The 17,249-nt window shown below is 40.3% G+C and overlaps 2 protein-coding genes across 2 annotated transcripts; both read right to left on the bottom strand.

Moving 5' to 3' along the window:
- Positions 1-2,403: 2,403 nt before the first annotated feature.
- On the bottom strand, positions 2,404-10,757 carry LOC137935062 (conserved oligomeric Golgi complex subunit 4-like). Its single transcript, XM_068779703.1, has 2 exons — positions 9,117-10,757; positions 2,404-3,370 (listed from the first exon to the last, which is right to left on the bottom strand). Exons 1-2 carry the CDS (start codon positions 10,713-10,715, stop codon positions 2,741-2,743), a joined length of 2,229 nt encoding a protein of 742 aa, XP_068635804.1. The 5' UTR covers positions 10,716-10,757; the 3' UTR covers positions 2,404-2,740.
- A 1,876-nt stretch (positions 10,758-12,633) lies between these two features.
- On the bottom strand, positions 12,634-15,225 carry LOC137934340 (probable receptor-like protein kinase At5g61350). The gene has a single exon (XM_068778623.1). It carries the CDS (start codon positions 15,223-15,225, stop codon positions 12,634-12,636), a length of 2,592 nt encoding a protein of 863 aa, XP_068634724.1.
- Positions 15,226-17,249: the final 2,024 nt, after the last annotated feature.

The following is a 17,249-nucleotide window of genomic DNA, read 5'->3' as shown; positions in this document are numbered from 1 at the left end:
TAATATTTATTTATTTATTTATTTTATAATTTTAAATATAGTCAACCCGATTCATGTTGAAACTCGTTGAAACTCATAAATGCAGATAGCGCAGGACAACCGTGGAAACTTGGTGGGAGCAGGATTTGAAATCGGGACCAACCTGCTTTGATACCGTATTAAAACAAGTGAGCTAAAAAGTTCGAACATTATAAGAAAGCAACTACACGGATCTTATACAAGGACTGGCCCGATATAAATATCTCCTCATAAATCAAACTACACTCTAACATATACAGTTGTTTCAAGTTTTTTACGTTCGACCTACTTGAGTTTCTCAGGGATAGCTCTCAATCCAGATTTACGAACATCGCGGAACACAGCAAAAAGTTGAATTCGACAGGGAAAACAATCTTGATGTAATATATGGCAATCGGATTGCATTGAATAATGTGTTCAAAACATAAAATAAAACTACAGAATTATCCCACTGTAACCAATAAAAGAATATTTCTCCGACTTGTATACAGATAGAATGAAGAGGGAGGGAAGAATCAATGGATGATTAAAGTCTCGAAGCAGTTTATGCCATCAAACTCCGGTGCAAAGGAAATGACTCTCCGTCGGCGCTGATTTGCCACTTGCGGCGGCGGCTGTGAGCAATTTTCTTTTATCGTCTTCTCGGTCGGCACCGCGGAAGGTCCTCTTCTCTGGCTCTGGCTCTGACTTCCATCTTCCCTCGCCATGGACTCAATTGCAGCCGCAGCAGCAAAGCTTGTATTCATCGCCATTCTGAATGGTACAGTTCCGAAACAGAATCTACAAACAATTGGAGGAGAAAGTGCTGGAGATTGGGTTGTTACGGAGAAGAAGAGAGCCGGATATTTATATGCCGAACGGGGAGATTGCAGGGGAGCTTCTTCCTTGCTTTCCAAGAAAGACAAGTCGGAGTACCGAACCGACTCGGAAACAGCTTCGCCCGTCCACGCGTAAATCAGCGTGTGGCTGATCGGTAGCCGCCTTCGGGACTCCTGAGAAGAAGAGAGAAGCGACTGGACCTGGTCATCGAAGAGTTGACCAGAGACCAGTGTTGGCAACGCGAGCAGTCAAAGACCCAGACCGAGTCGGAGGTTCGTCATATCTGTTTCCATGTAGAAATTCTGGAAGGGAAACTGCATGGGAAGTAACGCCAAATGAATCGAGTTTACGCTTAGTATTCTGATAGGCATATTGCCCTTAATGGCAAGTGAATCCAGTTTACGTTAGTATTTTGTGTTAGATACTGAATTTAACCATATTAAAGGATAAACTGAACCACAATTTTTATAATTGAGTATTGATGGTATTTATATAATTTAAAATATAAAAAAATAAATTTTACACATAAATACCACTTGGGTTAAATCTAATGGAATTTTATAATTATGTTTAGCCTTTATCATGCCCCCCTAAAGATAGGCCACTTGTTCGGAGGGTTCTTGGAAGCAAAAGGATGGGAAGAGCTAGTAACTAAAAAGAGCAGTGGCATTGGGAGCGGCTGGGAAGAGCAGTAGCACCGGTAGTAGCTAAGAAAATCAGCTAGGAAAAACAATGGCCCTGAGAGCAGCTAGAAAGAGCAACGACATTGGTAACGGCTAGAAAAAACAACGACACTGGTAACGGTTGAGACAAACATAATCGAAGATAATGCATCGTTTGCAAAAAGTTTTTTTTTTTTTTTTTCAATATCATATAAGAGCAAGGAAATAGCAAAAGGGAGAGTGGACAAGGCGAATTGAATCAAAAGTGAATCGTTCAGGTGGTTCAACTTTGGGGAGTGTGGCAAACGTGAGTTACAGGTGAAGAAGAAGAGAAAGCGAAAAAAATTCGAAAGATGGCAGATTGAAAAGATCGATCTGCTCTGATACTATGTTGAATATTGAACTAAACTACATTAGGGGATGAACTGAACCACACCTTTACAATTGAATAAGGGTCGTAGTTATACAATTTAGAATAAAAAAGATAAGTTTTACATGATAAGATAAATACAACATGAGATAAATCTATTGGGATCTTATATTTATCCCTTATTATTTTGTTCAAAAGGTAAGAGAAAAAAAACTACTGCATATCTAAAACTTCAATTTGGCTTATTAGAGACCATCAAACAAAGACAATGGAAACAATAGAGAAGCAAATACATCTATTAAGAGTCGAATCAATCCAATGAACACGAGAAGGGTATTTTGAAGTTTCCTGCAAGCATTAGCCTATGAAAAAGCCACATCTGGGTCAAAAATAAAAATTATGATCAAATCGAATTGTAGAGCCTACGAGGAAAGCCAGTTGCAAACAGCAGTTCCAAAACACAATATCAATCTTGCATCTCTTCTCACATTTCCGGTCAGTTAAAAGTAAGGAATAGACTTCCAAGGCAAAAAGTAAGGAATAGCAGCAACACGAGCAAATTTGTATATAAAATCTGCTTTACCTTAACATTTTCTTCCTTTTTTGTTCGAATTCCTGCCCAAAGTCTATAACTGATGAGAGAAATCTTCTGGTCTCCTTGTTTCTTTTAAACGAAATGAAACAAGATACTTTTGTCTCACTCTCTTTCTTTCTTCTCACCGTCTTCTCTTGCACCAAAGGGGATCTAGATGTTTCCCTAAGCTAATGAACCGCACATTATCTACAAGGGCGTATGCACCTATCAGAAAATCAATTATATACAAGTACAGACAAGAGAAGCAGAGAACAAGAAAAAATATAGAAACAAAAATCACAATTTGAGTGCCGCAATTGCATCAGGTTTAAAATCCGCTCTCAGACTTAACACCCTTCTAACCTCGGCGGGCGTAAGTCTCCATGTCATTGGCCCGGAGTTCTCACCCCAGAAATCCAAGATTTCGGATACCTTTTCCAAGTTTAGAATGGTTGCCATTTGAGTAAGACGAGCAAATTTGTCTCTCACGGTCCTCGTAGCCATGCCGGAGAAATGGCTTACAAGAGCTCTTGCATCTCTGTCAAGTTGGAGCCCGCCCAACTGGCTAAACCTCTTCTGCATCATAATAACTTCAAGTCTCTTCACTATGAAATCTATAACCAAATGTACAAACAAGTCATAATTGTTCGGCGTCATTACAGGTTGAAGCCAAGCTGCATTTGTCTCCACAGAATGAAGAAGCTTCTGAACCCATGGATCATTCACTTCATTCTCAGCATACTCAGCCTCAGACAGCTCATAGCTAATGGTGCCTACAATGTCCAATACCGGGCGGATCCGTGGTGTCACAGTTGACACAAGTTGCTCCATGCCAGCATTTAGGATTTGTTTAAAACCATTGCTCATCTCACCCAATTCAGATATGCAAGACTTCACTTTTTCCCGATCAGTTGCAGAAGAGAACACCTGGTGATTATAGATAAGTAATCAGAATTCACTAGGGATGAATGACACAATTGTCTTTTTAACAATTTCACTGCCTCATGCATGTGCAAAAGGCATCGACTTCAGATTCAGACAATGCTGAAGGTCAGTATACCATTATAACCAAGATCAAGCAGTTGAAATTGTGAATTTTAACATTATAATCTCATTTCATGTCTGTTTTGAAAGAAAATAGCATTGAAGATATTTTAGGCACATGAATGAAACAAATAGTAATGAATGCAGCACTCTACAGACTGAATGACTCGATCCCAGTGGTGTGAACTACCTGGCAAGAAGAAACTTTTCTTTTGTTCCAAAGACTGCAAAAAAATCATGATGAGCAATTTCTTTGAACAGAGTGAATCATGATGAATAAAGGAAACTGTAAAAGAGAGAGGGAGAGAGAGAGAGAGAGAGAGAGAGAGAGAGAGGCATAAAATATCAGTCGCAAGGGGCAGCTGGCGAAAAACATTCTTGATAGAGTGGTTTCCCTCCTCACTAATAATTTGGGGCAATTAGAAAATTGATGACCTACAAATATGTCTGATACTAGTAGGTGTAGCTAGCAAAATCCCATGGCCGATACTCCCGTTCCTTGCCCATGCGATATACTGGAAAGATATTTCTACAAGATGATAGGGAAGATCGTCCTTATCGTCCTTGCTTTCTCCACTCTTTGGACTCTACAGAGATGAGATGTGTGCCATCCTTCAGGGCTGAGACTTTATTGGATTTTTTCTTCAACTCTCTCTTAGTTGAAGGGGTCTTAGCAGTCATAATCCTTGTCACTCCCCCTCTACTTGGTGCCTTTGAAAATGCTTTAATGAGATTAAGGACATGGCTGCGCACTTGGACATTATTCATACCTTGTATGAAGTGAACCTGTTAGTGGGAATAACCCACATAGATAAGTGCTAAGAAAAATCCTACAGGTATTACTTAGAAAATAGCCTCCTAACTTGGCCAGTCATTTTTCCATGGACATGCAATTTTAACATGATATCAAGGAAGTTTGTTCAGTTGGGCCTAGTTAATACACTATTTATTGATATGCAATTTGTGTTGTCCAAGTCTCAATTCTGCTATTTATTTGTCTAGACCTGAAAGTGAGGGGGAGTATTATTAAGAATAGTCTCATACACATTAATGTTAGAAAAAAATTATGGTCATTAGTTGGGAAACATCCTCTTAACTTTAGCTAGTCATTTGATTTAGACCCAACTTTAACAAAAACCATTGCCAAATTGCATGTAAGGATCGGGAACCTCCCACAATATCTTGTTGACTTAATTCAACTCTTTTTTGAAAAATATGTATCAATAAAATAGGAGAAATTACAAATTTTGGGGGAGCATGTCGCTTACAACCAGCGATTGTAAGGTAGCTCCCTGCCTGGCAAGCACATTAGCCACCGAATTTGCGGATCTCGGAATGTGAGACCAAATACAAGAAACAATTCAGGTAATTTCTAAAATTTCTTTAAAAGTATCTCAGTGCCTCCACGGAGGAGAAGACGCGTTCTCACACCATCCTATCACCACTTTTGAGTCCGCTTCAACATGTAGGGCCCCCATGCGTTTATCTCTAAAGACACGAAGACCGGAGAGGAGACCATGTAACTCAGCATACGTAGAGTCTGATATACCAAGGTGGCCGGCCTAAGTGAAGAGCTGATTTCCAGAATGGTCTGAAATAACTCCTCCGAAACCAGAAATACCAGGGTTGCCACGAGACGAGCCGTCAAAATTTAACTTTAGATAACCAGGATCAGGAGGAGTCCATTCTTGCATGACCGGAGGTTTTTTCATAATGTGCATCAAAGCCAAGTTTCTTCAATTTTCACGAATGGAGGAACCCAGATAGGAAGAGAATGTTTTCTTTGTTAAAAGCCAAGTTGATATATGCCCAACCACTCTGTCCGTAACCCGGTCTCAAGATTGGCTTTTTGCATCAAATCATCTTCTATTGAATGACCTTTCCTTTCTTTGTTGCTTTTTTCAACTTTTTCCTCTTAGTAACATACTCTCTTCTCTAGCATATCAGAAAAAATCGAAGAAACAAATGAAACCCTTCTATAGGACTACACCAACATAAGAGGATTTTACATATGTTAAAAGAAGCTAGTAAATCTTTGTCTTAGAGAAAATTTACAAGGTGGAACCAACCAGTAAGTTGGTGGTCAGTCGACAAAAACAATTGAGAAACATTAAGGTCAACTTTCTGCAACATTGGATTTTGAGATCAAGTGAACTTTGAGACCACCTTTAGTTCAAGTTCAAAAATAGCATCCCACCAGTCTTTACCAGATGTCTCTATTGATGGTATCAGACTCTCTCAAGGATGATAGGCGACTTATGACAGTATCTCAGAGCACAATTACTGTGTTCCTCTCCGCAGAAACTTGATTATGGGATGGACGGGTAGCAGAGCACACTTCAACCAGCTGAGTAAGTGACAGGAGCATGGCCAGTTGAATCTTGAATATTTGTAAGCCCAAAGAACCACTTCAGTAGTACAGGAACAGCTGATTCCAAGAATCAACCCTTAAGATAAACCTTGCTCCCTCACCTCTGATAAAACTTTGCATCTGCCAATCTTAGAGCTGTTAAAATGCACCAGAAAGCTACAAACTGAACTGATTGCTCCTCCATCAATTCCAATGACACAACAAATTCTGCCACAATGCCAGAATCACATCAGGATCACTCAAAACTAGGCAAAAGTCAAGGTTGGTGAAAAAAAAGATCTCTAATGAACAAAAGATCTTTCTGACACGGGGCAAGAGGACCCTGTTTTTCTGTAAGCATCATCTTCCAAAGGACGGAACATTCAGCACAAAATACCCAGCCTGTTCTTCCAGATACGGCAAATCTCAACTTCAGCTTTTGTACTCCTAGCTGTCATGTACTTTAAAGAGCAGACATGTTCCAGCAAATTAAGAGAAATACTGAAATGTTTCCAGAGCCCCAGCTCCTAATCTTTTCTTTTGCTCCTTTTCTTGTGAGGGTTGCTTGGAGCCTCTTGCAGTAGGCACTTTAGCTGTTATTCAAGCCTAAAGAGTACCTAAGAGTGCAATTTGTTTAAAAACATGAAAACTAAAAGTTGTCAGGAACTGGATTGAACTGGATTAAAGAGATTCATGGAAGAGCAACCATGTCTTCCCCAACAACAAAGTGAACTAAAATTTACAACTCTTTGGATTCAACAATGCATCCTAAATCTGCCCAGGAACTAAAAAATGCAGGTCAAGGTACTTACTTGAAAGTAATCAGTTCACCATAGGCCAAGACATTTAGTACTAAATATTAGGTTTTCAAAGGTTATTTTTCTGCCCTTTTACATCTAGAAACAGGTCAATTAGGCAGAAAAATAAACCTCTTATGAATTGATGACTCTTTATGGCCAATTATAACCACTATATTTTGGTATTAATATGATAAAGAATTGAAGTTGGAAAACTGAAGCTTAGAAATCATAGAGCTCTATCCCAGGTCCAAGTTCAAGGTAGAGCCTCCCTAACAATGTGTTATAATAAGGAGAATCAAGGATCAACCTATCAAATCCTTGGATCAATTAACCGGCTATTAAGTATAAAGGAATGAGCTAAAGATGTACAAGTGTGGACCCACCTAGTTGGTGCAATCTTAATAAAAGCGGACAACATTTGCAAGAAAGGTCTCCCACACCTAGCTAGAGCAAAAACTCCTCTAGAAGTTTCACAAACGATGATAATTCTTACCAGAAGGAGATTTTAACAGAAGTTTGGGACTCAATAGCATCTTAATGTTAGGTTGTTCTCTTATATGTATTGAATGCTTGATGGGACCTTGTAGCCAAAGTGAAAAAGATAAAGAACTTTAAAATCTTCAACTCAGAGCCAAAACCAGATCAGATATAAGGGCAACATGTAAGTGCAACACGCCCAAAATTCCTTTCTTTCTTTATCTGTTTTAAGATTTTGTTGCACAAAAACTGAGGGCACTAGCAAAGGTTGAATTCAAGAGCTTCTGTAGGAGACACCAGATATTGCTAAGTTTAAATTTAAAAGGAAATGGAAATGTTCGTATGGTGAGAGATGCATGCAGAGAGAGGTAGTGAAGAAAGCATTAATAGCAAGTGGAAGAAAATTTCACACAATGGGATGTTGATGGAAACCTTTATACTCAGCCAGGGAGTCAGCAAGGTGATGTCCATGTATAGGGATATGGATCCAAGAAACTATTTGAGGCTTGTGTAGATTGTTCAGTGCGTCATGAATCTATAACAAGTGCTAAGGTGGGGTTTTTTTTCCATGACCCTGCTGATAACAGTCATGAATCCATAACAGTTACTGAATCCCTCTTCTATTAATGTTGGATCCAACTCCATCTTAAAATGACTAGTCAGATTAGGCCTTTTCCCACTAACACTCACCCCCACGTCTTACCCTAGATAAACGAACAATGTGTCTAAAATGTGGACAACATAAACCAGGTACAAACTAAACAGGCAATAAACAAGGTAAACGGAACAAATATCTTGCTCTTATATCATGTTAAAGTTGAGTCTAGGTCCATCCTAAAAAGACTAGCTAAAGTTATGAAGCTTTTTCTCCAGTAATAACCACATTGTTTTTCTTAACAATAATATATGTGGGATTATTCCCACAGCAACAATGACAAATCGGTTAGTAAGGTGATTGATGTAAACTCTAAGACCCAGAAGTGATTCAATGACAAAGCCCCAGTCTGCATCCATGGTGCCAAAGACTAAAAGGGGCAAATTGAACTAGACAAATATTCCTTGAGAATTGTCTTCAAAGTTGAGCATAAATCATGCACTCAAAGGAAGCCCTAATCCTGGACTACAAGAACGAACCAACCAACCTCTGATTTCTTCAATAATAGACTTAGGTAGATGGCAAAGTTAAGGCTTTATTAACTCATAACAGAATGTATGGATTACTTTCTTAATGACCTTACTACTTGAATGTTCTTCCACTAAAAAGTTTTAAAGCTTCTTACTTTCTGCATGGACCAAGAGAAAGTAACCAAATACAAGAAGCAGAGATTCTGCCTAGTGCCCCAAAGATATCTGTACCAAATATTCAAGGAGCAGCTCAGGAATCTCTCTACCTAGAGCAAATTCTTAGATGACCAGCAGAAAAGTAGTTCTGGATAAGTTAAAAATAATGAACTGACCAGAAAATATAATTTACGCTGCAACTTGTTCACTAAGCATGGGTTTCTCCCGAGTCAGTGACTCAATAAACACCACAAAAACCATTCACCACAATAACCTAGAGTATAACAGTTATGTTGACTTGAGTAATAGAAGAACATCACATAGCTGGAATAGTTTTATAACAACCTTTATATTGAAATTTTGACACTGACAAAAAAAAAAACTGTTTCTCTATGGCATGGAATGGGGAACTTGATATTATCAAATTAATAGAATGAAACCTAAAGACAGCTTGCACAAACCTACATTTAGCTTAAAAAAGAAAACACAGCCATAATAGGAAACTTATGAATTTTATGAGCGTAATCAGATATCTAAACCGAATAAAATACAGAGAAGAAAACATTATAAATCGATAACCCTTTTCTTCAAATAAAAAGGAACGGAATGTTGAGAAACATGAAATAAGTTTTTTCCAATAAGACGACCAAAAGAATTCAAGCATCAATTAAGAAGAAATCGCTGGCCTGCATTCATAAGAAAAAGAAAATGAACAACTTACCTCTGCACATTGCTCTTCGATCTCCTGCTTAAGCTTCAAAACATATTCACTACTCACATCCATATTATTCAAAGCTGTAGCAATCTCAGTTCCAGTCTTTTGCACACCTACACCTCCCAAGAACAGCTTTGCTCCCAGATTGGGCTCTCGCATTTTCTGTTGCAAAGCCTCATGGTACTCATTGCTCAAAAGATTAATAGCCCCACTCAGAAGAGCAAGCACTGAATTGATATTTGAAGTTGAAATAGCCCTCCTACAACAACTCTGCAGAACGTAAAATACATCATCCACCATCGAAGTAGTGAGACTATCAGCCACAAGCTCATCAATCTTTATTGCCTTCCTCACATTCTCCACCATGAAGAACTCTTCCAAGATGACATAAAATCCAATGAGATCTTGAACCACCCTACTAAAGCTTCCACTCCTAAATGCTTTTGTAGCCCGTGGGCCCAGCTCTGGATCAACCGAAGTCAATCCTCTGATCTTCGAGATCATGTATTCTGTGTACTCCTCGCCCCGCCGCGTAAGGGTTAAGATCTCTTCCAAATACACTTCAACCTCTCTTGGTTCTGGCCCTACTGGAGCTCCAACTGATAGAAGATTCTTACTGTACGAATTAATTTCTGAAGCTAATCTACCTAATTTCCTATAATCCATATACCTTTTCAATATCAAAGAACCTCTAGAATCACATTCTTCCTGCAGTTCGCAGATTGCATAAACAACTCCATCCTCACCACACAGACTCCCCAATATCTCATCATTTTCCTCGATAGCCAATACAATATCCGTAAATAAATTAGTCAAGCAACCGACAAAATTTACCTGACTTTTCTCTACATTTTGTTCCATAATCTCCATTAACTGCTCGAATTCCAATCTAGACCTCATAGCAATCACTTTCTTCAAATATGAGACATAAATTTGCAGGCCTTCCTCTTCAAGCCCCAAAGGCGAGAAGAGTTTGACATACCTCAGAATGGTAGGATGATCTCTCTGATCCACGGCAGCAGCTAACCGCTTGCGGACAATTCCATCCAGTTGCTTCTTCGAATCGAGAAGCTGGTCTCGCTGGTCGGATCCGGAATCCCGATACATGGCGTCAATCTGTAGAAAGGTTTTCACGAAATTCGCTGCGGATTCGTAGTCCTCGGATTCTAAAGCCTTCTTAACCCCTTCAAGGCAGTTGTTCCTTTCAACAATGGCATCAATACGAGAGAGAGTGGACTGGACGCGGGACTGGGCTAGATCGAGTTCCCGGACCTTGCCACTGACCTGATCCGCGAGATCACAAGTCGAGCTGATGGAGGCGAGCATATGGTTCGAATCCGCTTTGAGAATATCGAGAACTTGGGCCGATTTCTGGAGGGAGAAGAGCTGCTTCTCGAGGTCGGCACGTTGAGAAAGGAGGTTTTCGAGGTCGAGATGGAGAGACCGCTGGTAAGCAATGCATTCGTGGAGAAGGCGAGTCATGGAGCCGATGTCAGTGAGGGAGCGGATCCGGGACATGGTTCCCGGACTGCCGAAATTAATTGCCGACACCGTGGCTTCACCGTCTTCGTCTGGAACGGCGACCGTTCCGTTCGCAGTCGCCATTGTTTCCTCGCTTCTCCTTGGTCTGAGTGAACTCTCACGGTATCTACGTCATCTGCTCCACGGAGAATGGTCGTAATCAAATTATGTCTATTATGAATATCCAAATTTTTTTTTCTCTAAGATAATTTTATTTGTTGAAACATATAAAATATATATTCCTCCGAAACGGTCGAACGTGTTCTGATATAAAATATTAAATACCTAAATAATACTATCCAAAAAAGCATATTAGGAGCGGAAAACATAAGTACTTGGTTCTTCTCATACAATAACTTATAGTGTCTTAATATGGATTTGAATTAAGAGGCACTCTATTTAAAATATAGTTATTGTTATAAGAACTTCTCACAATCACAACATGGGCATTTTTCAAGTTTCATCATGAATCATCCTTTACTAGTAAGGTCCTTTTTTTTTTTTTCTCTCTCAACCAAATTTCATTATATTAAGAAGTACGAGACCTATAAAAAAAAATTGAACGAAAACTCTCTGAATGATTCAATTTCCTTACAAAATTCTAAGAACAATTCAAATTTCAATACACTTCACCCTAGTAGTATGTAATGTTTTATTCTTTCATTTGTTGATATCTCACTCTCTAACTTGAAGTTTTAAAATGATTCTAGAGCATCATTAATCTGATGTGGTAGATGTAGCACTTCAATATCTTGAAGAACTACTTACATTGTGATGAATAGTGATGAGCATTTTAAGCATTTACCATTATTGACATACAAAGGGATATGGTTTGTGAACTAGTGTGACTACAAGTACAATCACAAAAAAACTCACAAGGTTTTAGTTTATGTGAGGTTGATCTCTATAGAGTCCTTTGATTCGATCTTCACGCATGAACTTGATTAAAGTCTTGCTTAATCTAATGTATATATTGGAACTTTCTTGGTTGATTAGCCTCAATTTTGTAGTTAGCTTCCTTTGGTGTTTGACGAGAACGTTTGATCCCCTTAGGAACAAGAAAATTCTCATTAAACCCTTTAAAATTTTGGGCATAATGAGCTCATGCAAGAATTAGGTGTACAAGATTAACATCTGAGAGATGATTACTGAGTAGTGTTGATGATATGGAGATGCTTGTGAATCTTGAGAGATTCTATGACACACAAAGAATGATTCCTTAACACACCTATGTCTAATGTGTCTTTGATGTAGCATAGAATGCATATAATCAAGATAATCGAACTTTTGTAGAGTTTGCAAAGTAAGAAAGAACAGGTCTTATAAGGGTTTCATATTGGAAACCATTGAAATACTTGGATAAAAGGAAAGGTTTGACAATGAAGACCTTTTGGTAGCAAGTTTGGCATATACAACTAGTAGAGTACGAGAAGACGAACAATGAATTAGATGTACACGATCGAAGAACTCTAACAAAGACTATTCGATAATGATGTACGATCAACCGCAAATATGAACGTCAAGGGGAGTATAGAACCAAGTTCAACAAGCTAACTTAAGCCTATGCAACATTATGCTAAGTTTACGATAGGGTTTTGTCGGGTCCTCATAACCTAGCGGTTGCTTCATATACACCACCTTTTTAAAATTAGTCATTTAAAAAGGCATTATTTATATCAAACTCATATAAGGACCACCTATTGGTATCCATGTTTATTGGTGTTTACAACATGCATAAGAATACGTTCTAAACTTTGAGGCTTAATTGCAGTCAATGTTAAATTACAATTGAGTCCTACTTGTTTCGCCCTAGAGCAACCTAGGGTTTTTTTTCAGGTTTGTTCTTTGGATGAAAACCAATAGGGATCCAACTACAGGCATGGATAGGTCTTTAGGAACGAGATCCCATGTATGATTATAAAAGAAGGCTTCATAATCTAAGTCCATAGTTTCAGTCCCTTGAAAAGTGAGAAAGCTTGTGCGTATTCATGATCTACCAGTTTCACCGCCCTTGAGTGAACGGAGGAGTTGCTAGAACTGGCCCAGAGTCGTCGCTGATGGCACTTGCCGCCGCACTGTTTTCCGCTTCCGAGCTCTTATGGGTGTTGGACTCTAACGAGATGAGCTTTGGAATTTGATCTTCCTGAGGCTCTGGCTGCAATGAGGCCTCTTGAAGCTGCAAGGCGTATTCGAGGTTCCACAGCACGTCTCCCATGGAGGGTCGATCAACTCCATACTCAGCTAAACATTTCTCGGCCGCTTCGACGTATTTCTTCAAGGAAGTGGCGCTAATGGTGCCGGAGAGGTGCGAGTCTATGATCTTCTCCATCAGACCTTTCCTATGCCACTGCATCGCCCACTCGGCCAAGTTTACCTGCTCCCTAGGCAATGCAGGATTGAGGGCTGGCCTAGCGCACAACACTTCGAAGAGGACGACTCCGAAGCTGTAAACATCGGATTTCTCTGTGAGTTGTTGCCTTCTGAAGTACTCCGGATCCAGGTACCCGAAGCTGCCTTTAACTGCAGTACTAACATGGGTTTGTTCTATCGAAGGTGCAGCTTTAGAGAGACCGAAGTCGGCAACCTTGGCAACAAAATTCTCGTCGAGGAGAATGTTGGTTGTCTTCACGTCACGGTGAATGATACCCTGGGCAGCTCCAGTGTGGAGATAATGTAGTCCACGAGCCGCACCGATGCAGATCTCCAGGCGTTGCTTCCACGAGAGGTGGCGGAGGTTGGAGCCGTAGAGATGATCACGGAGTGGTCCGTTGGACATGTACTCGTAGACGAGGATCATTTCGGACTGTTCGTCGCAGTAGCCTATGAGAGAGACGAGATGTCGATGCCTGAGCTTAGAGAGCATTTGAATCTCCGTTTGGAATTCGTTGATCCCTTGTTCAGATTGTGGGTTGCCACGCTTTACAGCGAGTTTGGTTCCGTCCTCGAGGGCGCCCAGATAAACCTTCCCGAATCCTCCGACTCCGATCACTTCCTTCTCGTCAAAGTTTTGGGTCGCCTCCTGCAGTTCGGCGAAAGTGAAGAACCTGCCGAGGCCGAGGCTGGAGGAAAAGAAGCCGGAGTAACCGCTTTTGCTCTTGTGGGAACCGAATAGGTGGCGGTGGGATCCACCGAAGCCGGTATTGGAGACATGGAGAGGCAGAAGCCAGGACGAGAAGCTATTCCGCTTCTCCCATCCCTGCGGCCGTTTCTGCCACCGGGTGAAGATAGCGGATAGCATTAAGATGGCCCCGACAGCGAGTACTATGCCTACTATGGCCACGGCACGTCTACTGCCCGCCCCTGAATCGGCGCTCATGTTGACTATCTTCGACCCATCAACGGCGAAAAGCCCGTCAAGGCTGCCGGCAGAGTTGCTTATCTTCATCACCTCAATGCCGTTGAGGATCGCATTGGGGTTGCCCGTGTTGGCTCCTGACGCGGGGCCGACCTGTACCAGGAGGGTACCGTTTCCCACCGCGACAGCGGTGGCGTTAATGACGAAGTCTTGGTAATAAGCTGTGTCGAGGGCTGATGCGAGGGTGGAGAGATCGAGGCTGGAGACTCCCATCATCCCACCGATGTAGACATTGAAGTAGAGATCGTTCAAGCTTTTACTCACAATATCACAGAAGTGAAGCCGGACAAGGTAGGAGAAAGTCGGGTCGACCTTCAGTTCCCAGGTGATGTTGAAATTAGGCGTATCAACTTGTGAATCCGCCATCTCCACCGCCGATGCGTAAACCGAGCTCGGAGCAATCAGCGGCGAAGAACCGGTGCCATCGTTGTACTTGATGATCTTGGGTGAGACTGACACATTCTTTCCCATGGCAGCGAGCTTCATGTAAGCGCCGTCGGGCTCCCACGTTCGTGCCAACGTGTCGTTAACTGAGGTGATCGCCTTTCCCCCGACGTTTAGCCTGTATTTCACTTCCAGGGCATGGCCAGATAAGCCGGTGAACTGCCCGGCAGGCGAAATGCTCGTGGAAGTGTCAGAAATCAGCGAATTCGGAGCTGTGACGATCTCGATAGCGTTGACGAACGCAAAAGAATTCTTCATAGGAAAGAAGGAGATCGAGAACCGATCGGATGTAACGTTAATAAGGTACTCTTTGAAGACAATTGCATCAGGGTCGATGACGGAGAAATCATGGAGGAGGACGTAAGCGTCGGTGGCAACAGAGAAGACGGCAGTTGTAAGATCATATATAGGATGTTGAACTGGGTAAAAGTAGAGACGGAGCCAGTGCCATCCCTGCTGGGAAATGAAGAAGCTGTAGGTGGAGTCGTCCAGGAATATTCTGGCCGTAAGGTAGAGCACCGAGCTGATCGCGTCCGTAGAAATGTTAGACGTCGACGCTTGGACGTTCTCGGAGGTGGAGAGGAAAGATGAAGATTGTGGGTCAGAGCGGAAGGTCCTGCCATCTTCTAAGGAGGTGCTCTTGGGTGCTCCGCAATCGAGAAGATAGGTATCTGCCGGAGAGAACTCCTCTCCCGTCGAGACTTGAAAAGGCAAAATGATAAGAATAACGAAGATGGAGGGATAGATAAATGAGGCCAGCCGCCGACCTGTCCCTCCAGAAAGTGTCATGGGCATGAACGTGGATTGTCAGGGCGGGCGGCTACTGTGTTAGAAGAAGAAGGTAGCGGAGGAGATAGGAGAAGCAACACCGCGGCATCGAGATGGAAGAGACGGAGGAGGGAAAGAGGGACCAGACGTGGCTTCCGGGGAGAATGGACGTTCAAACGAAAATTTAGAGAGATCAGGCCTCAGATTAGGAAACTGCATCCTCTGAAACAAACCGGAGAGGAGGGGGAGATCTGAAATTGACCTTTTTTAGAAAAATATTTAGAATTTCTTATTTTTACCCATGGCCCCTTAAATACTACTTGGATTCTTATAACTTAGTGAGGGTTTTTAGGAGAAAAAACTCTTCTTAGCTATTAATAAAACACCACATTCCCTACACGATGATAACAATTTATTAATAAAAAAATATTTTATATTCATTAAAATTTTATAATAATCAATAATTAGATTAAATTATTTTTATAATTATCCTCAAAAAATTCTAAATATGATGAAAATAAAATGGATTGATGTTTGTTTTATTTTTTATTAAGCCTTTTTACATTATCAGAAATCAGGTAATTTGACTTGAAAATAGGATTATGAAGGTGAGTTAATAATAAAAATAATAGAAATGATTAGAAACTCCTCCCCATATGCTTCTTTTTCTTTAGATTTTTATTAAAAAAATTACTAAAAATAGTTTACCTAATTAAAGAATATAAAAAATCAGGGCAGATAATTTATTTGGACTTGGTCAAAGTTTTGGGTAAAAGGTTTTTTCTTCGAATCAATTACCAAAGGTTTTTTCTTCAAGACTCAAGAGAGTGCTCGACCGAGTTTGCTCTGGGATTAGTCATGACTCATGACCGCCACTGACTCACCGAATCTATTTTATTACATATAATGATTAAACAATATCCCCTTTCTTCCCAAGTGGAATCTTATTTCTATCTTTTTTAATCTCGAATGTGCATAAAAGACTTTGATTCCATCGTATGTTGAACTTTTTGTTTTCTAACATTTTTTATATTCACATGGGAATGTCTCTTCGACATAGAATTAAACATTAGAAAACTAAAAATAAAAACCTTACAAAACCAATTACCAAGAACCTAAGTCCCTCAATTACATTGGTACAACTACTACCCCTATATGCCCGTGCATGCTAGTCTGGTGTTATCGAAATGTAGCACCCCATATGGAATACACTTCAGCTTGTGTTGTTGCATTACTTTGTATGATAATGGCAAACTTATAATGGATCGAAGAATAACACTAAACAAATTTTATCAATATAAATGCAAGAAAAAAATATAATTGAGTAATTTGTAATATTTACCTTGATATACAAGTAACCAATATTAAGTGATCATCAATGTAAGTCTTGAACTTCTCTAGCCTCACATCCATGTGGTTGCTAAAGACATGACCTACTCATTGAGGGAAGAGGGCATGATAAATATCCGATGCATTCCTCTATGAATCCTTAAACTCCATAGGATCTTCCTACCTTGCTCGTTCATGATGTCATCCACTTAGGAGCCTTTCAACGGGCCACTTCCTTCCCAAATGGAGGATTTGGATAGAGATATGAATGGACTAGATGTAGAAGTAGACAGACATGATGTGGACAAATGTGTCATGGATGGAAAAAATGTGGAGGCATCTATATATGCTAAAGATTTATACGAAAAGTAAATAATAAACTATGAACATATAGTAATTTATGATAAATAAAAATAAGTCTTGAGTAATCTTTAATACCTTGGGTCTCTGGGACGCGATAGGCCTCCCCAAGTGGCCCATAGTCATGCATACCAGAACTCATTGATGGTGCAAGACGGGGGGAGTAATAGCCTAGGTAGACGAAGAGACATGATGTAAGATGATTTGCAAATTATTTTTTACAATATTAATAATGTTACTAACTAAAATGACACAAAAGACTTTAACATAAAGGCATTAAATAAAATAACATTGTTGACTATCGAAAATTATTTGGATTCACTGACATCTAATTGCACTTCTTTTCTTTTTTTCAATACATT

This window comes from Aristolochia californica, unplaced genomic scaffold, assembly GCF_029961685.1.
Source record: "Aristolochia californica isolate CCGP_79_NKW_82.1479 unplaced genomic scaffold, dmAriCali1.0.hap1 SCAF_6, whole genome shotgun sequence".
NCBI lineage: Eukaryota > Viridiplantae > Streptophyta > Magnoliopsida > Piperales > Aristolochiaceae > Aristolochia > Aristolochia californica.
The sequence above is the reverse complement of the archived record's forward strand: the minus strand, read 5'-3'. Positions and strand labels throughout refer to the sequence as shown.